Here is a 27,324-nt window from a genome sequence, read left to right as displayed (position 1 = left end):
GCAAAGACACCCTGCCCAATGCTCTTTTCCATTGAAATTTCAAGAAAATGAACTAAAAAGAAATGTATTTTATTTGTAATCACCACTAAGAAACGGGTTGTGGTTTTTGCCGTACATTTCATAATAACATCTGTACTTGAAAATGATCATGCATTTTTTTCTTTTTTCATGTGTTTGAATGAAAAACGGGGCATACCATTTTGAAAAATCGCTAACATAGCACAACAACAAACAAGGGTGTCCCTGAGTATGTCGGTATGACAATGAGGGAAATTCTCAGTGGTGACAGAGGGTACCCCTGAGTCTCTGAGGGCCAGGATGGGGGAGCACTTTTAATTCTCCTCCATATTTCATGGTTTCCCAAAATGTTCCCATCCTCTCCTGGGTCCAGACTTTATTCAGACCTGAGAGTCCTTGGAAATAGAATAGGAAAATTAACTTCACAAATAAACCACAAGCTGTCCTCTGGTACTAGGCTTTAAGACCCAATGTTATATTTCATCCATGTGCTAGCAGTCCCAATTCATCTACCTATTTCCCCCCGACTCCACTTATTCATTAGATTCCACAGAAAGTAAGAGAAATAGGGATAAAAGCTTTGTTGAATGACACCAGATGGTCCTGGTACACTCATCTTGCCAATCCATCAACATTAATGCCATCCTTAGACTTTTTATTGTCTAGCAAACCTGGCTTTAACTGGATTGCTCTTAAAGCCATGATTTTAAGTGTATGATCTTTGCTGACCCACTTATTGAGAACATCCCTCGGGCACAGAAACCCTATTCCTCTGATGTCTATTACAAAGCTGGAAAATCCTGCTTAGCCTAGTATCTGGAATGTAGCCTTCCACCAAATATTTTTTTGTAGGTCTCCTTTATGTGTTTTTTTTTTTTATGGGGCCTAGAAAAAAAACTACATGGCTGTGAGTTCTGTCAAGTTGCCAGTTTCTTCCCTCAAATTTCTTTCTTTATTAGCTTTTGCATTTTCCTTATTCTCCTAAGCTAAATTAACTTGTCCATTCACCTCTTGGATAAACACAGAGGTGTGTATTTCCAAGAAGTAGAACGTCACTTATCAACATCACACGAGGAAAGTCAATGTTTGGTCAAATCTGTACAAAGTCTGGTCAAAGTTTCCTCTTCTATAAAGAACATTCTAGAGACCTTTTACCTGGCTTATGCTAGGAAACGTCACAAGTGTTGCCTTTGTGCAGATCTTGGATGGAGGTAGTGGAAGAATATTGAGTAGAGGAATTGGGTTAATCTTCTAGTTTGGACAGTGTGTCAAGCACTACACAATCCAGACGGTGTAGAGTCCGGGGAATATGCTGTTAAATAAAAAGTATACACTCACTTTTCCTTCTTTTCCACAGTTGATTTGGCAAGGTATAGCTCAAACCTGATTGATTGTAAGTTTTAAGTTAAATACAAATTTCAGACACTTTGGGGCAGATTCAATTGTGGCACACGCCACCTGCTGGCCTTCTAAAGGAATGAGCGCCTGTTGGAGCAATTCAGTTGTTTATCCGATAGACGCCCATAAGCCACAGCAGTCACATTTTTTCTCGCAGCCTCCGGAGGTGCGAGAAAAAATGTGTTGAAATATGTAGTTTGGGTGCCCAAAGCTGTACGTTGGCAGCCATTCAAGCGATGTAGACGGGTTTAGTCGCTTTGCGTGGCTAAACCCGGAGCTGTTAGGAGCCTTAACTGGTAATGGGCGTCTGATCAGAGCAACAATTGAATAGGCCCTTTCCAGCCTTATTTAGAGTCTAAGCCCACCCCCCCAGACTCCCATTGGCTAGTTTCACAGGAGTCTGGGGGCGGGCTTAGAGGAAGTGTGAAGACTTATGCTGAGTCCCAGGTGCCATACGGTGCCTAATACAGCGCTGCCTGTCCCCAAGGGAACCAGCCAGCACATATATTACATACATCATAACATATGTGCTAAGTGGGTCCCCCCTGCACTATGTGGTCGGCTCTGCAGCTACTGCTGGTATATTGGTCTATTCTATGGGATTCTACAACTGCCCATATCACAATTCATAAATGCAAACAGCATTGTTAATATTTAACAAATATTTTTTATCCTTTTTCTAGGATACTGGAGACACTTTGGGTAGCGTTCTGCGTGGTTTCTTTACCATAAGGAAACGGGAGCCAGGTGGTCGCCTCCCCACCTCCTCTACCTGTTTCAACCTCCTAAAACTACCCAACTACAGCAAGAAGGGGATCTTGAGAGAGAAACTCCGCTATGCTATCAGCATGAACACTGGCTTTGAGCTGTCCTAGCACTCCTGGTTTGATTTCATCTCTGATGTTCTAACGTCAAGGATCAATTTCCCGCCAATGAGGCCTGCGGACCATATTGTTTAAAGTTTGTGCAGCATAGTGGCTAAAATATCAGACAATCTATCACAAATTTTAGCTGTTTCCCTGGTATTGTTGTGTATATGATTATTCTTCCGGTTGCAGACAATGTGTTTTGTTTCTAAAATGTCAAAAAAACATGCATTTTATTCTAAATGTGTCCTTTTGAGAACTAGGTAATAATGTAAGAACACCAGTTTAAGCTGTTTGGACAGATTTGCGCCCACGCTGGTGTACTCAGTAGGTCCTCATTAGTCAAGGTCAGAGAATAGGCACTGTGCATAGTAAAGGTTGGGGATCACATTATGCAACACTAGGCTGGCCATTGTAACATACAGTACATACAGTACTATGGCACTATTTTTACACTGGTCTTACAAAGTAAATCTTTGTTTTCTTAAGAGTATAAACACAATATCTATAACTAGTTTTACCAGTAGACTAGTGCTGCTTCCCTATTTCTGATCAGTAGCATACTGTCCACCTCTGTAATGTATATAAATATGTATTTCTGGTATAAAAGTACATTCTATAAATAGAAATTTATTTATTGCACAGATCCTTAATTTGATCAAGTGATCGAATAACCTAATGACCTCTCTTTCCATAACTCCAGTAATGCCATCCTTTTATCCCTTGCATCAGTATATTTTCATGTGTCCCTGCTTAGATAGGATAACTGTTGTGCATAGCTCTAGTCCACTGATTTATCTTACTGTATGTTGGTGTTTATCTCGTTACAGATATATGTGGGGATGTATGCTAATAAGCAATTCTAAATCATCCACGTTTCAGGGTGGCCATGCCTTTCTATACTGATACTATTTGTCAAGGTCTTGAGTGCTACCTAGTTTGTTTCCTTAGGACCATGACTTGCTTTTATGTGTGTGTGTGTGTGTGTGTGTGTGTGTGTGTGTGTGTGTGTGTATGTATGTATATATATATATATATATATATATATATATATATATATAGTGATTCAAAAGTCGCAGTATACCCTTTTGTTTCAAAAACTGTGCAGGAAATGGGAAAACTGACTTAGATTCAAGATTCAAGATGGCTGATTTCAAGATGGTGCCCATGTTCGGTACATACCTTAAAAGATAGCCCACCTCACCCATCTCTTACTGGAGTATTTAGATTTCCCATTTCCAGCACAGTTTTTCAAACAAAAGGGTGTACTGCGACTTTTGAATCACCCTGTATATACTGTATATGTATAAATCAATTAGAGGGTGCACTTACCAGACTTGAAGTTAAAAGTGTAGGTTTATTCGGCAGAGGCAGAAGCTGGTTGCATTAACGTTTCAATCCCCAGTTGGACCTCTGTCAAGGGGTCCAAGAGCAATATATATATCATCGCCTCACATATAGTAACAGTAGATATTTATGTTGAGGCTGGTAGCAAATAATATGTTAGCGGCCATGCACCAGGCAGACCAACTGACTACTTATTTTGAAAGCTGTGCAAAGTTAGGAACTGGGTAGAGACTTCTTTTATGCCCATATGTATTATGACCAAATATATTCTGTGGGTTCTCTCTGTAAGACTGGAGGTAACTTGCTGCAGGCTGAAATGTTACTGTAAAAGGCTTATTTAAAATCGCTTTATTCTAGCCTGTTAAACGCTGGGTTTCTGTATGCAGAACATTTAATAGAACACAGTTAAAATTGTAAGCCCACAATTTCCTACCCTTATACTTGTATCTTCTGGAGATCTCGTAGGATGCACAATGGTCAGAAATACATAAATAGCACCAGTATAATGTCATTATTTGGTTTGATTTAAAATGGACATTATCCACAACATCCACATCTAAATACTACGAACATCATTTAATAAATCATCATAGTCCAAAAACTGTTTTATTATAGCATTTTATATGTTTAATAGGGATTTGTTTTTCATTATAATGGAAATTGTAAATAGCTGTAGAGTGAGACATGAGGTTGTTTTCTTACCCCGTTGTCAGATGCTGCCATCAGTCTGTGAGCTACTACTTCATCCTGCATCTGCTATAGGAACAGCAAGCCACTGAAGGGTACAGATCTGCAAGCACTGCTACTCCAGAAGGCAATGAGGGGCATCCTCGTACTGTGTAATGGGGAAGGTCCTGCCATCCATTAACTGCTTGTACAAATGCTAAATAAATTATTCATCATTTCTTTTGCAATAAATCGATACACCCTTTTATTTTTGTTTCAAAACTTATTTTTGCATACAAGAGGTTTGCATGTTCAGGAATCTGAACTTAAGAAGTTACAAAGCAAGAAGTACAGTTATTTAAAGAAAACTATACTATTGAACAGCCAGAAGACAGAGACCCAGCGCTATGTATATAGGATGAGGAGTCTCTCACCTCTCCGAGGCGGCAGCTGCTGTGTGAGGGGTGTTCGGCTGCGGGGCTCAGATCAGGTAGTACATGGCGCTCCCGCCGCCGCTGTTGCTGCCCCGCATCCCTCCGTTACCTGCACTCTGCGGCCGCCGCAGCAGCACCTGTCCAGCCTCTGTACACAGGCGCTCATCAGGGGGTGTCCAGGTGTACAAACGGAGAGCCGGGTGGGGACTCTGAGGAGAACCTGTGAATGTGTGAGGGGCACAGAGACCACGCCCAGGGCGGTGCCTGAGCGGTGACAGCGGCCACAGGTTTTGCCCGTTCCCGTCAGTGTCAGTCCGACTCTTTTTAAAGTTGGATTGACATTGTTGGAAGCAGGGCTAAAACCTGTCTGGTTTGGCCGCTCTTCCGACAATACACTCGGATGATCTGCGTGCATTCCGACAGCTTGGCCCCCTATTGAATAGGTCAGAACCCCTTCCGACCTAAACCTGTCGGAAGCTGCCGCCTTTCCGACAAGACGGCAGCTTCCAACACTTATTGGATACACTCCTATATTAGTGTTCACAAACTCAGCCCTCCTCATCTCCTGAAAAGTCCATGTTTTAAGCTCCATACTTGAGCACAGATAGCTAAATCAAGATAACTGAGGAACTAATGTAGTCACCTGAGCTCAAACATGGATATTCTTGGAACCAGGACTTTGTAGTGCGAGTGTGGGAAACACTGGTCTATGGGTGTTGATCGCAGCAGCAAGTTGAGTTGATCGCAGCAGCAAGTTTGTTAGCCATTGGCCAAACCAAGGGGGTAATTCCAAGTTGATTGCAGAAGGAATTTTTTTTAGCAGTTGGGCAAAACCATGTGCACTGCAGGGGAGGCAGATATAACATGTGCAGAGAGAGTTAGATTTGGGTGGGTTATTTTGTTTCTGTGCAGGGTAAATACTGGCTGCTTTATTTTTACACTGCAAATTAGATTGCAGATTGAACACACCCCACCCAAATCTAACTCTCTCTCTCTGCACATGTTAAATCTGTCTCCGCTGCAGTGCACATGGTTTTGTCCAATTGCTACCAAAATTCCTGCTGCGATCAACTTGGAATTACCCCCCATGTACACTGCAGGGGGTGGCAGATATAACATGCAGAGAGAGTTAGATTTGGGTGGGTTATTTTGTTTCTGTGCAGGGTAAATACTGGCTGCTTTATTTTTACACTGCAATTTAGATTTTAGTTTGAACACACCCCACCCAAATCTAACTATCTACACATGTTATATCTGTCCCCCTTGCAGTGCACATGGTTTTGCCCAACTGCTAACAAATTTGCTGGTGTGATGAACTCAGAATTAGGCCCTATATCATCTCTTGTGTCTTGCTTCTTTTCCCACATACAACGAAATGATGGTTATGATTATTTCTGAACCATGTGTGCTCAGTGTCTTTGGTTTCAGATTTTGTTCTTTGTAATTTGCTAATGTTTTGGCGTTCAGACCAAATTCTGAAATTGATGTAAGCCTTTTTAAATGATTATACACTGTGTTGGATTTTTTTTCTATTTCAACTTTATCTCCACCAAGGAGAATGTTGATACCCAATCCACTGGATGCAGAGATGATTAATAAACAATGTGAATAAAATACTGTATGTGCAACCCTATATGTGGTATATAAACCTGGTCAAAACCACTACTTCACTGCAGTATAACTCTTTGCCTTTGTAACTTTCCAACAAATGTATCATATATATATACATATATATATTGTAAATGAGTGAATCAGTGCGCTTGTCTAATTTATGTGTAGTACCTCACTGTAAAAGTGCAATCTACAGTCAGAAATAAGTTGGTCAAATGACCAGTCCAGTAAATGAGTTCTTTCAAACTAGTTCAAGGTTTGATTAACCAACAGTCCACACTCTCCCCGTTTTATCGGGTGGCTGCTCAGTTCTTCAAAATGTGCCACTAGGTATGCGTAGCCCAAAGGGAAATCTGCAAATAGAGGAAGAAACAGCAAAGCGCCTATAGTGTAGTATCCTTTAGTATAGTTTTTGTCACACGCAAGAATAATATTGCGTACCGGATTACGGCTTGACACAATGCCTGTCGATCCCCTGGTCTTTTAAGTCCAAGTCTCTTGTCGGAATCTAGATAGAATCAGGAAACAGGGAATCGCTATATAGCGTAGTAATTACTCAATAAGTAGGGTTAAATTTTGTATATCACATAAGGTTTACATGCGTACCAGATAAAGTAATAATTTGTGCATATCAGTATTGGTGCTTGTATCCTGGTCCTCATCAGAGGGAGGTGGTCATAGGATAGCCTTTGAACGATATATCAATGCTCCAATCAACAATTTATATCAAAAAGGTCTAATTTATTAAGCGTTTCGCCCGAATTTGGGCTTCATCAGGAGATTACCTCCCGATGAAGCCCAAATTCGGGCGAAACGCGTTGAGAAACTGACTTGCTGATTTGCTGACCTACTCCTGCCGACATTTTTGTAATTTAAGCTAAGCTATTTATTTCTTATATTTCTCTGACGTCCTAAGTGGATGCTGGGACTCCGTAAGGACCATGGGGAATAGCGGCTCCGCAGGAGACTGGGCACAACTAAAGAAAGCTTTAGGACTACCTGGTGTGCACTGGCTCCTCCCACTATGACCCTCCTCCAGACCTCAGTTAGAATCTTGTGCCCGGCTGAGCTGGATGCACACTAGGGGCTCTCCTGAACTCCTAGAAAGAAAGTATATTTAGGTTTTTTATTTTACAGTGAGATCTGCTGGCAACAGACTCACTGCAGCGAGGGACTAAGGGGAGAAGAAGCGAACCTACCTAACAGGTGGTAGTTTGGGCTTCTTAGGCTACTGGACACCATTAGCTCCAGAGGGATCGTCCGCAGGACCCGACCTTGGTGTTCGTTCCCGGAGCCGCGCCGCCGGCCCCCTTACAGAGCCAGAAGCAAGAAGTGTTCCGGAAAATCGGCGGCAGAAGACTTCTGTCTTCAACAAGGTAGCGCACAGCACTGCAGCTGTGCGCCATTGCTCCTCATGCACACCTCACACTCCGGTCACTGATGGGTGCAGGGCGCTGGGGGGGGGGGGGGGGGCGCCCTGAGGGCAATATAAGACACCTTGGCTGGCAAATCATCACAATATATAGTCCCAGGGCTATATGTGTGATAAATTACCCCTGCCAGAATCCATAAAAAAGCGGGAGAAAAGTCAGCCGAAAAAGGGGCGGGGCTTCTCCCTCAGCACACTGGCGCCATTTTTTCTTCACAGTGCAGCTGGAAGACAGCTCTCCAGGCTCTCCCCTGTAGTTTTCAGGCTCAAAGGGTTAAAAAGAGAGGGGGGGGGCACTAAATTTAGGCGCAATATATGTATACTAGCAGCTATTGGGGGAAAAATCACTCAGTTATAGTGTTAATCCCTGCATTATATAGCGCTCTGGTGTGTGCTGGCATACTCTCTCTCTGTCTCCCCAAAGGACTTTGTGGGGTCCTGTCCTCAGTCAGAGCATTCCCTGTGTGTGTGCGGTGTGTCGGTACGGCTGTGTCGACATGTTGGATGAGGAAGGTTACGTGGAGGCGGAGCAGAGGCCGATAAATGGGATGTCGCCCCCTGTGGGGCCGACACCAGAGTGGATGGATAGGTGGAAGGTATTAACCGACAATGTCAACTCCTTACATAAAAGGCTAGATGACGTAGCAGCTGTGGGACAGCCGGCTTCTCAGCCCGCGCCTGCCCAGGCATCTCAAAGGCCATCAGGGGCTCAAAAAAACGCCCGTTACCTCAGATGGCAGACAGATGTCGACACGGAGTCTGACTCCAGTGTCGACGAGGTTGAGATATATACACAATCCACTAGGAACATCCATTACATGATCTCGGCAATGAAAAATGTGTTACACATTTCTGACATGAACCCAAGTACCACATAAAAGGGGTTTTATTTTTGGGGAGAAAAAGCAGCCAGTGTTTTGTTCCCCCATCAGATGAGTGAATGAAGTGTGTAAAGAAGCGTGGGTTCCCCCGATAAGAAACTGGTAATTTCTAAAAAGTTACTGATGGCGTACCCTTTCCCGCCAGAGGATAGGTCACGTTGGGAGATATCCCCTAGGGTGGATAAGGTGCTCACACGTTTGTCAAAAAAGGTGGCACTGCCGTCTTAGGATACGGCCACCTTGAAGGAGCCTGCTGATAAAAAGCAGGAGGCTATCCTGAAGTCTGTATATACACACTCAGGTTCTATACTGAGACCTGCAATTGCCTCAGCATAAATAGTGCTGCTGCAGCGTGGTCTGATACCCTGTCAGATAATATTAATACCCTAGACAGGGATAATATTTTGCTAACATAGAGCAGATTAAAGACGTAGTCTTATATATGAAGGATGCACAGAGGGATATTTGCCGGCTGGCATCCAGAATTAATGCAATGTCCATTCTGCCAGGAGGGTATTAGAAACCCGGCAGTGGACAGGTGATGCTGCCTTTAAAAGGCACACGGAGATTCTGCCTTATATAAGGGTGAGGAATTGTTTGGGGATGGTCTCTGGGACCTCGTATCCACAGCAACAGCTGGGAAGAAATTTTTTTACCTCAGGTTTCCTCACAGCCTAAGAAAGCACCGTATTTTCAGGTACAGTCCTTTCGGCTTCATAAAAGCAAGCGGGTCAAAGGCGCTTCCTTTCTGCACAGAGACAAGGGAAGAAGAAAAAAGCTGCACCAGTCAGCCAGTTCCCAGGATCAAAAATCTTCCCCCGCTTCCTCTGAGTCCACCGCATGACGCTGGGGCTCCACAGGTGGAGAGAGGTGCGGTGGGGGCGCGTCTCGGGAACTTCAGGGACCAGTGGGCTTGCCCACAGGTGGATCCCTAGGTTCTGCAAGTAGTATCACAGGGATACAGGCTGGAGTTCGAGGCGACTCCCCCTCACCGTTACCTCACATCAGCCTTGCCTGCTGCCCTCGGAGAAAGGTAGTACTGGCGGCAATTCACAAGCTGTACTTCCAGCAGGTGAAATCAAGGTACCCCTCCTTCAACAGGGCCGGGGTTACTATTCCAAAATGTTGTGGTACCGAAATTAGACGGTTTGGTGAGACCCATTCTAAAACTGAAATCCTTGAACACTTATATACGAAGGTTCAAGTTCAAAATGGAATCGCTCAGGGCGATTATTGCAAGCCTGGAGAATTTCATGGTATCACTGGACATCAAGGATGCTTACCTGCATGTCCCTATTTACCCTCTTCACCAGGAGTACCTCAAAATTGTGGTACAGGATTGTCATTACCAATTCCAGACGTTGCCGTTGGTCTGTCCCCGGCACCGAGGTATTTACCAAGGTAATGGCCGAAATAATTATCCCGTACTTGGACGATCTCCTTATAAAGGCGAGGTCCAGGAAGCAGTTGTTCGTCGAAATAGCACTATCTCGGAAAGTGCTACAACAGCACGGCTGGTTTATGAATATTCCAAAGTCGCAGCTGGTTCCTACGACGCGTCTACTGTTCCTGGGTATGGTTCTGGACACAGAACAGAATAAAAAGGGTTTCTCCCGGAGGAGAAGTCCAAGGAGTTGTCGTCTCTAGACAGAGACCTCCTAATACAAATACAGGTGTCGGTGCATCAATGCACGCGAGCCCTGGGAAAGATGATAGCTTCTTACGAAGAAATTCCATTCGCCAGGTCCCATGCAAGGATCTTCCAGTGGGATCTGTGGGACAAGTGGTCCGGGTCGTATCTTCAGATGCATCGGCGGATAACCCTGTCTCCAAGGGCCAGGGTGTCGCGGTTGTGGTGGCTGCAGAGTGCTCTTCTTCTAGGGGGCCGCAGATTCGGCATACAGGACTGGGTCCTGATGACCACGGATGCCAGCCTTCGAGGCTGGGGGGCAGTCACAGGGAAGAAACTTCCAAGGCTATGGAAAAGTCAGGAGACTCCCCTACACATAAATATTCTGGAACTAAGGGCCATTTACAATGCCCTAAGTCAGGCTAGACCCCTGCTTCAACACCGTCCGGTGCTGATCCAGTCAGACAACATCACGGCGGTCGCTCATGTAAACCGACAGGGCGGCACAAGAAGCAGGATGGCGATGGCAGAAGCCACAAGGATTCTCCGATGGGCGGAGAATCATGTGTTAGCACTGTCAGCAGTGTTCATTCCCGGAGTGGACAACTGAGAAGCAGACTTTCTCAGAAGACACGACCTCCACCCGGGAGAGTGGGGACTTCATCCAGAAGTCTTCCAAATGATTGTACACCATTGGGAAAGGCCATAGGTGGACATAATGGCGTCCCGCCTCAACAAACAGTTACAAAGATATTGCGCCAGGTCAAGGGACCCTCAGGCGATAGCTGTGGACGCTCTGGTAACACCGTGGGTGTACCAGTCGGTGTATGTGTTCCCTTCTCTGCCTCTCTTACCCAGGGTAATGAGAATAATAAGAAGGAGATGAGTAAGAACTATACTCATTGTTCCGGGTTGGCCAAGAAGAGCTTGGTACCCAGAACTCCAAGAAATTATCTCAGAGGACCCATGGCCTCTGCCGCTCAGACAGGACCTGCTGCAGAAGGGGGCCTGTCTGTTCCAAGACGTACCGCGGCTGCGTTTGACGGCCTGGCGGTTGAACGCCGGATCCTGAAGGAAAAGGGCATTCCGGAGGAAGTTATCCCTACGCTATTTAAAGCTAGGACAGAAGTGAACGCAAACCATTATCACCGCATATGGCGGAAATATGTTGCGTGCTGTGAGGCCAGGAAGGCCCCAAAGGAGAAATTTCAGCTAGGTCGATTTCTGCACTTCCTACAGTCAGAAGGTGACTATGGGCCTAAAATTGGGTTCCATTAAGGTCCAGATTTCGGCTCTATCGATTTTCTTCCAAAATAGAACTGGCTTCACTGCCTGAAGTTCAGACTTTTGTTAAGGGAGTGCTGCATAGTCAGCCCCCGTTTGTGCCTCAAGTGGCACCGTGGGATCTCAACGTGGTGTTGGATTTCCTGAAGTCGCATTGGGTTGAGCCACTTAAATCCGTGGAGCTACAATACCTCACGTGGAAAGTGGTCATGCTGTGGGCCTTGGCGTCAGCCAGGCGTGTATCAGAATTGGCGGCTTTGTCATACAAAAGCCTTTATCTGTATTTTATATGGATAAGGCGGAATTGAGGACTCGTTCCCAATTCCTTCCTAAGGTGGTATCAGTTTTTCATGTGAACCAACCTATTGTGGTGCCTGCGGCTACTTGGGACTTGGAGGATTCCAAGTTACTGGACGTAGTCAGGGCCCAGAAAAGTATATGTTTCCAGGACGGCTGGAGTCAGGAAAACTGACTCGCTATTTATCCTGTATGCACCCAACAAGCTGGGTGCTCCTGCTTCTAAGCAGACTATTGCTCGCTGGATCTGTAGCACGAATCAACTTGCACATGCTGCGGCTGGACTGCCGCACCCTAAATCTGTAAAAGCCCATTCCACGAGGAAAGTGGGCTCTTCTTGGGCAGCTGCCCGAGGGGTCTCGGCTTTACAACTTTGCCGAGCTGTTACTTGGTCGGGTTCAAACATTTTTACAAGAGTCTACAAGTTTGATACCCTGGCTGAGGAGGACCTAGAGTTTGCTCATTCGGTGCTGCAGAGTCATCCGCACTCTCCCGCCCGTTTGGGAGCTTTGGTATAATCCCCATGGTCCTTACGGAGTCCCAGCATCCACTTAGGACGTCAGAGAAAATAAGATTTTACTCACCGGTAAATCTATTTCTCGTAGTCCGTAGTGGATGCTGGGCGCCCATCCCAAGTGCGGATTGTCTGCAATACTTGTAAATAGTTATTGCTTAACTAAAGGGTTATTGTTGAGCCATCTGTTGAGAGGCTCAGTTATATTTCATACTGTTAACTGGGTATAGTATCACGAGTTATACGGTGTGATTGGTGTGGCTGGTATGAGTCTTACCCGGGATTCAAAATCCTTCCTTATTGTGTCAGCTCTTCCGGGCACAGTATCCTAACTGAGGTCTGGAGGAGGGTCATAGTGGGAGGAGCCAGTGCACACCAGGTAGTCCTAAAGCTTTCTTTAGTTGTGCCCAGTCTCCTGCGGAGCCGCTATTCCCCATGGTCCTTACGGAGTCCCAGCATCCACTTAGGACGTCAGAGAAATAGATTTACCGGTGAGTAAAATCTTATTATTTTTGTACACTTAATAAATTAGACCTTTTTGATATAAATTGTTGATTGGAGCATTGATATATCGTTCAAAGGCTATCCTATGACCACCTCCCTCTGATGAGGACCAGGATACAAGCACCAATACTGATATGCACAAATTATTACTTTATCTGGTACGCATGTAAACCTTATGTGATATACAAAATTTAACCCTACTTATTGAGTAATTACTACGCTATATAGCGATGCCCTGTTTCCTGACTCTATCTAGATTTCGACAGAGACTTGGACTTAAAAGACCAGGGGATCGACAGGCATTGTGTCAAGCTGTAATCCGGTACGCAATATTATTCTTGTGTGTGACAAAAACTATACTAAAGGATACTACACTATAGGCGCTTTGCTGTTTCTTCCTCTATTTGCAGATAGATAGATACATACATACATACATATATATATATATATATATATATATATATATATATATATATATTTTACAGGTGATATTTGTGAATTATCATTGAGGAACACTGGAACACCATGGGGTTTAGTATGTGATACTGGAGGGCTAGGGCACTTAAAATTTAGCATTAAGATGCTCTGTCTCCACCCTGTATATACCTTATTGGTGCAGACCATAGATGGATGATTGTTTTTGGCCAGTAGATGGATGATGGTTTTTGGGCTGCTGATAAAGCCTTCATGTTTTTATTAAACATTTTATGTTTAGTTCATTGTGTGTTGGACTTTTTTCATCAGTGTTCCTCAGCTACAATTGGTGGTGCCTGGAGTGGGCTTTGGAAGTGGCTGCGCCTGGTTTGTACCACTGCTGCCAAAGGTAGTGCCCCGTGACCACTGTGCCCCTAGCTGTTGGGCCAGGTACAGCAATGAACCACGCACGGGAGGAGCCACAACAAGGTAATTGGTTCCCAACACCGATGGGAGATGGATGACTTCACTAAATATTGCACAAGGAGGTGGGTGCAGGTTGCATGGTGCTGAGATGTATTAGGTGAAGGCTGCCTGTCCTAGCAGCCCCACGCTAAGCATTAGGATGACCAAGGGGGCTGTTGTTTGGATGGTTGCCATCCTACTTTGCTGGGCTCTTTGGGGAGATTTCATGTCTTCAGAACTTCATCCCTTGTGTGACTTCCCACTTGTGAAGACAACCTAAACATGCAATTTCTGGCTCCTCCCAGTCTACCTTACCATATGCAGGAAAGTAATGTACAAGTGTATTTGGTGTGCTAGATTTCCTCTGGTTGGCGAACCTGCATCTGTTTGTCCTCTTCCATCACTTCCTTTATTTCCCAGAAGGGGAAACATATCCAGGGTTCAGCTTAGCGGAGGCGATACCCTGTGCCTGTCATGTGAAGCAGAAGACCAGCATACAAGCTTGCCTGTGAGCACACCCCTGAATTCACAGATCCCAGGCTGTGCTTTGTCTATGGCTTAGCTTATCATGGAGATCTTGCAGCATGCCAAACACTGGAGCAGAATGTACCTCATCTTTTTCCACTAGGAAGTCATACCCATAGGAAGCAACACGGTCACTTGTGGTCTCCAGTCACAGACCTTTGACCTCCAGTGACACTTTACAACCTGACTGGTTCTCATGGCCTGGAACAGTTAGTGTAAGGTATGCTGCAGCTGTTTTCCTTCTTAGGGTTATGACTGCTACTAAGAACACTTAAGTGGGAGCTTCCAGTGCTTTCCCATATGCAGAAGTCAGACTCTTGACTTTTCCACCCAAGAGGAAGGTGAGGTGGGGAAAGGCTGTGATCTTGAGGTTTTTCTTAACCTGATGAAGATTCTTCTGGGAAGTGGGGGTGAACAATTTAGTGTGTACTGCACATGCTAGAAATTGGCGACGAAGGTCTAGGTATTTTACTGTTCAAATAGAAAAGCAACATGGTTTACTTTCCATTTTCCACTCAGGTTTGCCATTCAGTTCTGTAATTTCCCATTTTGTGCCCTACTCTTCAGGCTGGCAGCAGTGCTGAAGGTATTTACAAACATGGCTGCCCTTTTCAGATCTAAGGGTGATGGTGATGGTCCATCCCTTAACTGTATTACCTTCCAATTAAAGTGAATTCCCTTGCCTTGCTGCAGACTCTTTGCTTTCATGGTTGGATTGTCAATTATGATAAAACAAGCTGACCCCTTTGCAGTGGATGACCTTTCTAAGCCTTCAGTATGGCACCTATCAACAGAGAGTATTCATACCAGAGGGCAGGATCCTCTCCATAACATGGATTGTCGAAGTTCTTGCTGGCTCACAGACAGGTGTCAGTTCACTTTTGCATGACTGGCCTTGCAAAATGTCATCCACTTTTGAGTTTTATTCTTGGGCATTCCAAATCTAACTGATTTATAAATAGAATAAGGTACACTCGAATCTGGTGACATCCATTCTCCCTCAGCGAGTGGACGGTAGGATACCAGTCTGTGAGGCTGGGGTTCTTTTGTTCTTCAGTCATAGTTACAGATTCATTGGACTCCAGTTGAGTTAAGCTCCAGCTAAACATGCTGGAGTTCAGAAAAATTTTCAGTGGACTGGTTGGTAAGGCCAGTTCTTGCGAGTAAGGCAAGGACTGTCAAGCTACACTCTGAAAACTCCATAGACATGGCTTATATTAATAACCAGGGAGGCACCAAGAGTGCCTTGGCCTTGAAAAAGACCGTTAGGATCATGCATTGGGTGGACTACAATGTTCCAGTCATTAGTAGTTTTTATGGGTGGAAAACTGTGAAGAAAACCCTTACTCAGCAAGCAAAACCTTATTACTGGGAAATGGTTTCTTCATCATGAGGTCTTTCATTTGTGGTAGTCACCATGTCAGTTCCTTGGAACATCAATCTGATCTGTCTGTTCCCTTCTGTAGAAAAGAAAGGGGATTCTGGTAGCACTAGATTGGCAGAGACAAAGATATTCTAAGCATATCAAAGGGACCAGTCCCTCTTTCATCGTCAATGTTTACTTTGGTTGGCGTCAGTGGCATGGCTTTTGAATCCATGATCCTTAGAGCTTATAGTTTTCCTGGTAGTGTGGTTTAGACCATGCTCAAAGCTTGGAAACCTGTTTCAGAAATGAATTGCCACAGAGGTATACTGTACATTTTCTACATAGCAGTTTTGCCAGGGTTTCGAAACCACTGCACACTGCCAGCCATGTTCCCCAAACCAATGTATTTACTATTAAGTCATTTGAACAATCGATGTCAAACCACCAGCGATGCCCAGTGTTTTATATGTCAAAATGTATTATATCTTGGCTATTTAAATGGTGCCCTGTCATTAAAAAAACAAACAAAAACATTTTACTGTTAGGCCCATATACAGGGATGATATCAGATGGTCAGGATCCTGTGTCCGCTGTCGGCATTCTGACTGTCTGGATCCTGACCGCATCTCCATATATATTTGGACACTGACACAATTTTCATAAGTTTGGCTCTGTACGCCGTCAGAATGGATTTGAAATGAAACAATAGAGATGCAATTGAAGTGCAGACTTTCAGCTTTAATTGAAGGGGTTGAACAAAAGTATTGTATGAAACATTTAGGAATTTCAACCAATTTTATATTTTCAGACAAATTAACAGAATTATAAATAAATTGTGTATTTTTTATATTTTGTTGATCATCATTTGCAGGCAATGCCTACCTGATGTCTGGAACCATTGGACATCACTAAATGCTGAGTTTCCTCTGTTATGCTTTGCTAGGCCTTTACTGCAGTTGTCTTCAGTTGTTGTTTGTTCATGGTTCTTTTTGCCTTTAGCTTTTTTTTTTAGCAAGGGAAATCCTTGCTCGAAGGATTGAGATCAAGTGACTGACTTATGCATGGCAGAATATTCTACTTTTTTGCCATTAAAAACTCCTGGGTTACTTTCGCAGTATGTTTTAGGTCATCTGTACTGTGAAGTGACTTCCAATCACCTTTGCTAAATGTGGCTGAATCTGAGCAGACAGTGCAGGTGAACTCAGAAAATTAAAATATTGTGCAAAAGTTCATTTATTTCAGTAATTCAACTTAAAAGGTGAAACTAATATATTATATAGACTCACATGCAAAGTGAGATATTTCAAGCCTTTATTTGTTATAATTTTAATGATTGTGGCTTACAGCTGAAGAAAACCCCAAATCCAAAATCTTAGAAAATTAGAATAGTGTGAAAAGGTTCAATATTGTAGGCTCAAAGTGTCACACCCTAATCAGCTAATTAATCCAAACCACCTGCAAAGGGTTCCTGAGCCTTTAAATGGTCTCTCAGTCTGGTTCAGTACAATTCACAATTATGGGGAAGACTGCTGACCTGACAGTTGTGCAGAAAACCATCATTGACACCCTCCACAAGGAGGGAAAGCCTCAAAAGGAAATTGCAAAAGAAGTTGGATGTTCTCAAAGTGCTGTATCAAAGCACATTAATAGAAAGTTAAGTGGAAGGGCAAAGTGTGGAAGAAAAAGGTGCACAAGCAGCAGGGATGACCGCAGCCTGAAGAGGATTGTCAGGAAAAGGCCATTCAAAAGTGTGGGGGAGCTTCACAAGGAGTAGACTGAGACTGGAGTCAGTGCATCAAGAGCCACCACACACAGACGGATCCTGGACATGGGCTTCAAATGTCGTATTCCTCTTGTCAAGCCGCTACTGAACAACAAACAACGTCAGAAGCGTCTTACCTGGGCTAAAGAAAAAAAAAAAGAACTGGTCTGTTGCTCAGTGGTCCAAAGTCCTCTTTTCTGATGAGAGCAAATTTTGCATCTCATTTGGAAACCAAGGTCCCAGAGTATGGAGGAAGAATGGAGAGGCACACAATCCAAGATGCTTGGAGTCCAGTGTGAAGTTTCCACAATCTGTGTTGATTTGGGGAGCCATGTCATCTGCTGGTGTTGGTCCACTGTGCTTTAAGTCCAGAGTCAATGCAGCCGTCTACCATGACATTTTAGAGCATGCTTCATGCTTCCTTTAGCAGACAAGCTTTATGGAGATGCTGACTTCATTTTCCAGCAGGACTTGGCACCTGACCACACTGCCAAAAGTACCAAAACCTGGTTCAATGACCGTGGGATTACTGTGCTGGATTGGCAAGCAAATTGCCTGACCTGAACCCCATAGAGAATTTATGGGGCATTACCAAGAGAAAGATGAGAGACATGAGACCGGACAATGCAGAAGAGCTGAAGGCTGCTATTGAAGCATCCTGGTCTTCCATAACACCTCAGCAGTGCCACAGGCTCATAGAATCCATGTCACGCCGCATTGAGGCAGTAATTCATGCAAAAGGGGCCCAAACCAAGTACTTAGTACATATGCATGATTATACTTTTCAGAGGGCCGACATTTCTGTATTTAAAATCCTTTTTTCTTTTTATTGATTTTATGTAATATTCTAATTGTCTGAGATTTTGGATTTGGAGTTATCTTAAGCTGTAAACCACAATCATCAAAATTATAACAAATAAATGCTTGAAATATCTCACTTTGCATGTAATGTGCCATTATCATGTGGGCGTACATTAAGCAATTGTATGACCCATAGTGATTATTATTATTATTATTATTATTATTATTATGCTGTATGTGAGTTTGGGGAGTGGTACCCCTCAGGTCTGGTGTGACTGGGCTACCTTGGGGCAGCACGCCATATTATTTATTTAGCACTTATGTAACACTCCTATTTTTTCACTAATATTACTCTTTTGAGTATTTTATTAACACCCTTATTTCTGTAGCACTTTCTAACCTATAGCTTCTGCTTCTTTCTTAACACATATTAACACTTTAGTATTTCAATGGTGTGCTGCCCTAGTGTGTTGTGTCCTGAGGAAGGGGGTGCGTCCCCCGAAACGTTGACTTCATTAAAACTCACCTGGCTATTTTTCACCTACTTTGTGCAAGTCTCCGAGTGCCGCCTGTTCCTTTGGCTTATATATATAGAAATCTATATATATAGAGTACTATGTACTCGGCACTCACTCATAAGTTGATAGGTGCTGCGGTGCCCTCCTGGAGGCGAAGACCTCTAGTAATATATTGATGAAGAAGGCGGCACTCAGACAGGCTTGGAAAGCAGTAAAACTTTTGTGAGTTTATTCCAACATGTTTCGGGGTAAATCCCCCGTCCTCAGGGTCATCATAACCAAACTGAACAAAACACCATACATATATACCCATAACAATTACCATTAAGACTCTAATCATACTCACCTGCTATCACGCGGCTCAGACCCGCCGGACGCTCAGCAGCATTTCCTCGTTGCTCAGCAGTGACGTCATTGGGACGCGCCCCCGTTCGGTAACCATGGGAACCACCGGGCACGATCTCTGTACACTGTAGATGTAACCAGGGACTCCATGCTGCCGGCCCGTGACGCTGTCAGGCTGCAATAATGCAGGGAGGTGCCTAAGCAAAACCAACATGACATAAAGACATTAAACACATACAGTGCTATGACAAATCAAAAACTGTCCCACCCCCACCTGTCAGTAATGAATATATCGAACTGGTAATGGTGCCATTAGATTAATAAATACCAATAAAGCAAAAAAGCAAACAAAAAAAAAAAAGACAAAATAGCAGGAACATAACTTCCGCCAGAGCTCGTAGCAACAATATTATTTACTCTGATTACTCTACACAAATAGAGCGATACCGCCAGGAATTAGTGCGGTTTAAGAAAGAGAAACTAGCTACCGTCCAAAGGGATTATCAGCAACGGGAGGTATACCCATGGCTGGGTGGTTCCAGGACGTCTAGGGACCAACAACAGTGGCGGTCTAACCCTTGGAGGAGGCGTGAACAACAAATAGGAGCTAGTACCTCAGCTAGCGACTCAGAAGGAGCATCTGGGTCCTTACCACAATCGGATGGCAACTTCCCTTTAGGCCAAGGCCCATCGGGTGTGCGGACGCGATCCAACCGCACCCCCCACGCAAGAAGAGGGAGAGGACGCGGAGGTCGCGCCAAAATCAAAGAATTGCCCGCACCAAAACCACCCAGAGCCTGAAAGAGTTGGTGTTTAATCTGTCTTCAGTTCCTCTTACTGATCAAGAATATCGACTGTTAGCGAAGGGCCTTTCTTTTGTCCCTACTGTTCCGGCGGACCCTTTAGAATGGAAAGTTGAGGTATATCGCTTGGGACGATCTCTTAGACGGCAGGAACATTTCAACACCCACAAAGCTGATGCTTCGAATTCTGAGATCCCTGCCCAGTTGCGGCGTATAGCCCCTCGGTCTCAATTTGATCCCCCAAGCCTCAACCCATCTATACGCACATTCCTACGTATGCTTGAAACAGAGGAACTTACCCCCTTGTCGGACTGTGTTTATCCTAATTTATCTAAAGATGAAATAGTTACTTTAAATACATTGTCGGCTCGCACCGACATTATTATACGTAAGGCTGACAAGGGGGGGGCAATCGTTGTGTCGAATCTCATTGATTATGTTAAAGAATGTGAACGGCAGCTGAATGACAGTAAGGTTTAAAAAAAACTCACTAGGGACCCCACTAAAGAATACAAAATTGAGCTTGATTCTATTCTACACGAGGCCAATTTAGCCGGTACCATTTCCAGTGAAGTGGTCCGAGCACTTACCATTGAGCATCCCAGGGCTCCATTATTTTACACTGTGCCCAAGGTCCACAAGACACTGGTTGACCCTCCTGGCAGGCCCATTGTGTCTGCCAGGGGGTCGCTGTATCATCCAGTGTCGGTGTACCTCGATGCATATTTAAACCCATGTATTCAATCCCTTCCTTCTTACCTTAAGGATACTTCGTCCTTACTACGTGAGCTCCTACTTCTGGGTAATATACCAGAGGGTACGTTGTTGTGCAGCTCAGATGTTACCAGCTTGTATACGAGCATTCCGCATGGAGCTGGCATTGAAGCAGTCAGATGTCTGCTTCAGGATAATGATTCCTACCAAGGGCCTGAGATTTCGTTCTTTCTTAGTTTATTAGAGAAGGTGCTCACTCGCAATTACTTTATTTTTAATGGTCGGTTTATGCTCCAACTAGCGGGGTGTGCGATGGGGTCCGCAGTGGCCCCGTCGTACGCTAACGCTTTTATGTATCAGTTAGAGAAGCACATGTTTTACCTTGATCCCGCCATTATGTCACAGGTACTATACTATAGAAGGTATATTGATGACCTTCTAGTAATATGGCTAGGGACTCGTGAAGAATTGATTGCCTTGTGGGAGGACCATAATGCCACTCAACACCCTGTACAGTTCACTTACATAGTTGATAGCCTTTCCATTAACTACTTAGATGTGTTGATTACTGTTAAGGAGGGACAAGTGTCCACCTCCTTGTATGTTAAGAAAACTGACAGGAATATGTTGCTTGAGCATTCTAGTTTTCACCCGGCCCCATTGCGTAAGGGCTTACCCTTTTCGCAGTTTATGCGCGTAAGACGCATCACGTCTGATCCTCAAGAAACAGAGCTAGCCTTGGATGCCATGCAGGCAAAATTTGCAGAACGGGGTTACCCACTAGGCATTTTACAACAGGCCAGGGCCAAGGCCCTTAGTATCCCTAGAACAGAGGCCCTTAGCCCCTCAAGCCGTAGCCACACTACTAGTGGCCCTAAACTTCCCTGGGTCAATAGATACACAGTAGCTAGCACCAGGAGGGTACGTAGGGCGAAATCATTGTGGCCTATCATTCAGACTGAGGGGTCACTATCATCCTTAGCCAATACGTCACTCTTACCCAGTCACACTAGAGGACGTAATATAGGGGATCACATAGTCAAACTGGATGTCTCTAATATGACAGGTACACAGGAAACCCATTTTTTAAGAACTAAACTTGGGTGTTTTAGATGTCTGGGTTGTGCCACGTGCAATACCCTTATGACTGGCAGCACGTTTAACCATCCCCATACGGGCAAGAAATTGCTTATTCGCCATCGCCTTACTTGTACATCTACCCATGTAGTGTATCTATTAATTTGCCCATGTGGCTTAGCCTATGTAGGTAAAACTATTCGCCAGTTTCGGGAACGCATGGCACTACATAGAAGTGCCATAAAAAAAGCGTTTGAAAAGGGCAATAGTGACCAGCCGTTTGCACGACACTGTTTGCTGCACAAACATGGGGTACCCAGCATCAGGGCAATACTAATTGACCATGTCCCCAGAAATCTGAGAGGGGGTGACCGTGATAGAGTCCTCCTTCAGAGGGAGTCTAGGTGGATTTTCAAATTAGGCACGCTATCACCGCGGGGCCTCAATGAGAATCTGGGCTTAAATTGTTTTATGTGAGGCACCATTATAGCAATATAGTATTATGGTAATTATAATCAGAGTAAATAATATTGTTGCTACGAGCTCTGGCGGAAGTTATGTTCCTGCTATTTTGTCTTTTTTTTTTTTTTTTTTTTGTTTGCTTTTTTGCTTTATTGGTATTTATTAATCTAATGGCACCATTACCAGTTCGATATATTCATTACTGACAGGTGGGGGTGGGACAGTTTTTGATTTGTCATAGCACTGTATGTGTTTAATGTCTTTATGTCATGTTGGTTTTGCTTAGGCACCTCCCTGCATTATTGCAGCCTGACAGCGTCACGGGCCGGCAGCATGGAGTCCCTGGTTACATCTACAGTGTACAGAGATCGTGCCCGGTGGTTCCCATGGTTACCGAACGGGGGCGCGTCCCAATGACGTCACTGCTGAGCAACGAGGAAATGCTGCTGAGCGTCCGGCGGGTCTGAGCAGCGTGATAGCAGGTGAGTATGATTAGAGTCTTAATGGTAATTGTTATGGGTATATATGTATGGTGTTTTGTTCAGTTTGGTTATGATGACCCTGAGGACGGGGGATTTACCCCGAAACATGTTGGAATAAACTGACAAAAGTTTTACTGCTTTCCAAGCCTGTCTGAGTGCCGCCTTCTTCATCAATATATATATATATATATATATATATATAAAATGTCGTAATGTGTAAAAAGGGGGACTGGCTACCGTTACGTGTAAAAAGGGGGACTGGCTGCCGTTACGTGTAAAAAGGGCTCGCTGTCTGCCGTAATGTGTAAAAAGGGGGACTGGCTGCTGTTACGTGTAAAAAGGGCACGCTGTCTGCCGTAATGTGTAAAAAGGGGGGCGCTGTCTGCCGTAATGTGTAAAAAGGGGGTCGCTGTCTGCCGTAATGTGTAAAAGGGGTTCTACCTGGTGTAGTGGCACTACTGTGCAGCGTAATTTGAATAATGGAGACTACTGTGCACTGTAATATGAATTGGTATTCTTTTGTGGCCACGCCTCTTCCCCATGAAGCCACGCCACTATATATATTTTTGCGCGCCTACGGCGAGCACTGCCCCTGTCTTACATGGGGGCGCCAATGCCGTTTCTTGACACACAGCGCTAAAATGCCTAGTTACGGCACTGATATATATATATATAACAATCCTGGCAAGCGGCGGCACTCAGAGTCTTGTCACGGTCATTTAAAGTGCAATAGTGTTTTAATTAGTCACTCAATGTATGACGTTTCGGGGTCACAATGCCCCTTCTTCAAGATGTATCACCTTGAAGAAGGGGCGTTGTGGCCCCGAAATGTCATACATTGAGTGACTAATTAAAAGCACTATTGCACTTTAAATGACCGTGACAAGACTCTGAGTGCCGCCGCTTGCCAGGATTGTTTTCTACATGAATTAACCCCGGAAGGCACCAGAGCAGTATTATCATAACAGTGAGTGCCGAGTCATTGTGCAATATATATATATATATATATATATATATATATATATAAAATAGAGAGTGAAGAGAGTGCGCTCATAGTGCAAATCAATTTTTATTTAAAAACACAAATGAAATAAAAACATCAAGTAATTCTACAGGACTCGTACCCTGAACAACCCACACCATGGGCAGGTTAGCAGATGGTATAATACATTCCACAATGGCAAAACTGCATACCGCTGACACATGGACCCGGGACCTTACACCGCGCCGGCTGAATATTTTCCAGACCGTACCCATCAGGACATCGCGTCACGAACTCAGGGAGCCTGTGCAGTGCGAGTGGAGAAGATCAAGCGTCTGGCAAGCACAGCATCAACATGTTTCGTAGACTACTTCGTAAGGAGAGTTGCTGCGGTGTTGATGTACACCTGTGCTACAGCCCAGAGTGGATTACCTGTGGACTGAGAACTATTACCTTTTAATTATCAGCACACCTGTACACACTGCTTTTTGTATATATATATATACATATACATATATATGTGTATACAAAGAATTTCTGGCAGCACTCCCACTACAAATAGTAAATGCCCGATTCCCTCCTAAACCCGCATAGATACGGGTCAAAGATATGGTACATAATTTTCATAAATTGGTAAGGGATGCTAGTTATATTATACAAGGTCTATATTCACATGAGGTGATTATGATATAAATGAGTTTTTTGTTTGTTTTTTGTATATTTGCTTGTGTCTGTATTGTTCTTAAGGTAAATTAAGTTTTTTTTTATTTTAAACTTATTGACCAAAAATTGGTAAAGGTGTGCCCTAGAAAAAGGTTCTTCTTTATTACCTGACTAACTTGTTCAGGAAGGTAAATTGTTTTTGCTCTTCATATTACCTACCAAGTCTTGGGAGCACCACCAACACCCATACATTGTTGCTAGGGATTAAACCACCTTCAGTATCCGGTTGATTGTTGGTAACTATAATTATAATTTAAAATCGATAATCCAATGCGGAATCTCTCCCCATTACTCTCTTGGTTAGCCAAACCTCTATTGGCTGGCCACACCCCTAAGAATGGTCCCCTACTACTACGTTTCCCCCCAGTAGGCTCTTCTTGCCCCAGTCTGGCACTGGACAGAAATCTCATTATATATGCAGGCAATGAACACATTATTGTTCTAATTCATGCATTTTGTTGCACTTTGGGACTAATTTAGACCTGACCGCTGCTGCGCATTTTTGCACAGTGGGCGATCAGGTCTGAACTGTGCATGTGCCGCAGTGCGCATGCCAGAGATATGATTGGCATCTCAGCCCAGTGATCGCCACTGCATGATTAACATACAGAGGCATTCGGTGGGCGGGAGGGGGCAGGCCGGCGGCGTTTGTCCGCCGTTTTGGGGGTGCAATCCGGGCAATGCAGGCGTGCCCGGACCGTGCGGGCCATGGCAGCTGCGTGACGTCACATGCAGCCACTGTGACCTGGGACACGGCAAAAAGATGCCTACCAGCACAGCAATGCTGCGCAGGTAGGGACTTTCTCATCGGGTGCGCTAGCATCGCCGCTGTGCGATGCTATCGCACCCATGTGGCGGGGAGAGGGCCAGACATGCGGGGCGGACTAGCCCTTTGCTGGGTGTCCCTCCGCATGTCAGGGTGGCTACAATCAGGTCTGAATTAGGCCCTGTGACAAATAAAGTGCATGCTTTATTCATATTACAGGCTATGCATTAAATAAAATTCAGTGGTCGTAGTGTAAGTTTCACTGTTGCAAACAACTGGAAAATGCAAACTGGGTTTACATTTTTCAGTTATTAAGTTATCAATAGATAAAAAATAATTAGTAACTCTTCCAACACACCCGTGAGGTGGCTGCCTAGTGTCGTTTTTGTTTTTTGGGTGTCAGCAGTAGCCCTGATCCCAGCTTTTCTTTCTGTTAAGTTTTATAGTCGCTTTTCCATTGTGAGATGGGTTTAAAGTTTTGCTTCTGTTGTCAATGTTGTTATTCCAAGGCTTTTGGGTATAAAATATTTCTGTTTTCCCACCTCCATTTCTGTCAGTTATTTTAGATAAATGACCGATATAACCAGAGCCGGCCCTAACCAATATGATGCCCTAGACAAGATTTTGTCTGGTGCCCCCTAGCACCACCGCTGGTTCCGCCTCTGACCTTGCACCTCTTTCCCAGCACCATCACCCCTCACCCATAGCAGTCCTTGTACCCCCTATATTGTAAATAGGAACAGTTCGCACATTTGACGCGCAGCCCAAAAAGGGGCATGTTCTTGCTGGGAAGGGGCATGGCCACACAATAGTAACCCCAATTCCAATTACGCCACACAATACTGCAACTTTAGTCACATTTTATCTTGCGATAGTGTCCATAATTCATATTACATCCCACAGTAGTATCACTTTACCTTATAAACGTTACTCCTCACAGTGGAGCTCCTTATTCACATTACATCACACTGAATTGCTCCTTGTTCACATTACACCACACCTTATTGCTCTTTATTCACATTAGACAACACAGTAGTGCCCTTTCTATTTGCAACGCCACATAGTAGAGCACCTTATACACATAATGCCACACATTAGTAATGCATTTATACACAATTCCACAGAGTAATGCCCCTTACACAAATGAGACACATTAATGTCCTTATAAACATAATGCACCTTACACATTATGACAACCTTTATTAATGCCATTTTACACATAATGTCCCTTACACATATGCCACACATTATTAATGCCCTTATACACATAATGACACACAAAGTGCCCCCTACACATTTGCTGCACATTATTAGTGCCCCTATACACATAATGACACACATACAGTAGTACCCTGTTACACATATGCCGCACATTGGGGGTAATTCTGAGTTGATCGCAGCAGGATTTTTGTTAGCAGTTGGGCAAAACCATGTGCACTGCAGGGGAGGCAGATATAACATGTGCAGAGAGAGTTAGATTTGGGTGGGGTGTGTTCAATCTGCAATCTAAATTGCAGTGTAAAATAAAGCAGCCAGTATTTACCCTGCACAGAAACAAAATAACCCACCCAAATCTAACTCTTTCTGCATATGTTATATCTGCCTCCCCTGCAGTGCACATGGTTTTGGTCAACTGCTAACAAAAATTCTGCTGCGATCAACTCAGAATTACCCCCATTATTAATGCCCTTATACACATAATGACACACATAGTGGCCCTTTACACATATGTTGCACATTATTAATGCATTTTTACATGACACACATAATGCTCCTTACACATATTCTGAACACTACTGCACAACCAACCCACTCACATGCACACAGCACTCACACTTCCACTAACACTGTGACCTCTGCCTCTGCTTGGATACAGATGTGTCCTCACAAATCTTGCATAAATGCCAACGTCGGGCACTTTTTTTTAACGAAAATGCACCTTATTTGCATTGCTATGTGGCTAGGATGCACAAGCAGCTTCTGCTGATTAAACTGATATGCAGCATGCCAATACAGTGTGTGAGACTGTGGCTGTATCTGTATATGAAATGCTACATACAGAATATAGGCATGCCGCATATCATTTTAATCAGCTGAAGCTGATGATGCCCCTAGGCATATCAAATGCCCTAGGCAATTGCATAGTTTGCCTATGCCTATGACCGGCTCTGGATATAACCATAAATCAATTATTACAGTTCATTAAAGTTCTCATCCAAATCCATCCAGGGGAAGACTCA

At 44.1% G+C, this 27,324-nt stretch overlaps 1 protein-coding gene across 3 annotated transcripts in view; it reads left to right on the top strand.

The window, feature by feature from the left end:
* The window catches only part of UBE3B (ubiquitin protein ligase E3B), a 143,104-nt gene extending 138,541 nt beyond the window's left edge, over positions 1-4,563 (top strand). For all 3 annotated transcript variants that reach the window (XM_063913237.1, XM_063913235.1, XM_063913236.1), the window contains exon 28: positions 2,100-4,563. In XM_063913237.1, coding sequence (XP_063769307.1) covers positions 2,100-2,291 — 192 coding nt within the window. In that variant the 3' untranslated portion in view covers positions 2,292-4,563. The remainder of the gene's footprint in view (positions 1-2,099) is intronic.
* The last annotated feature ends 22,761 nt before the right edge of the window (positions 4,564-27,324 follow it).

The sequence above is a fragment of the Pseudophryne corroboree genome, chromosome 1 (genome assembly GCF_028390025.1).
Source record: "Pseudophryne corroboree isolate aPseCor3 chromosome 1, aPseCor3.hap2, whole genome shotgun sequence".
NCBI classification, from domain to species: domain Eukaryota; kingdom Metazoa; phylum Chordata; class Amphibia; order Anura; family Myobatrachidae; genus Pseudophryne; species Pseudophryne corroboree.
The sequence above is the reverse complement of the archived record's forward strand: the minus strand, read 5'-3'. Positions and strand labels throughout refer to the sequence as shown.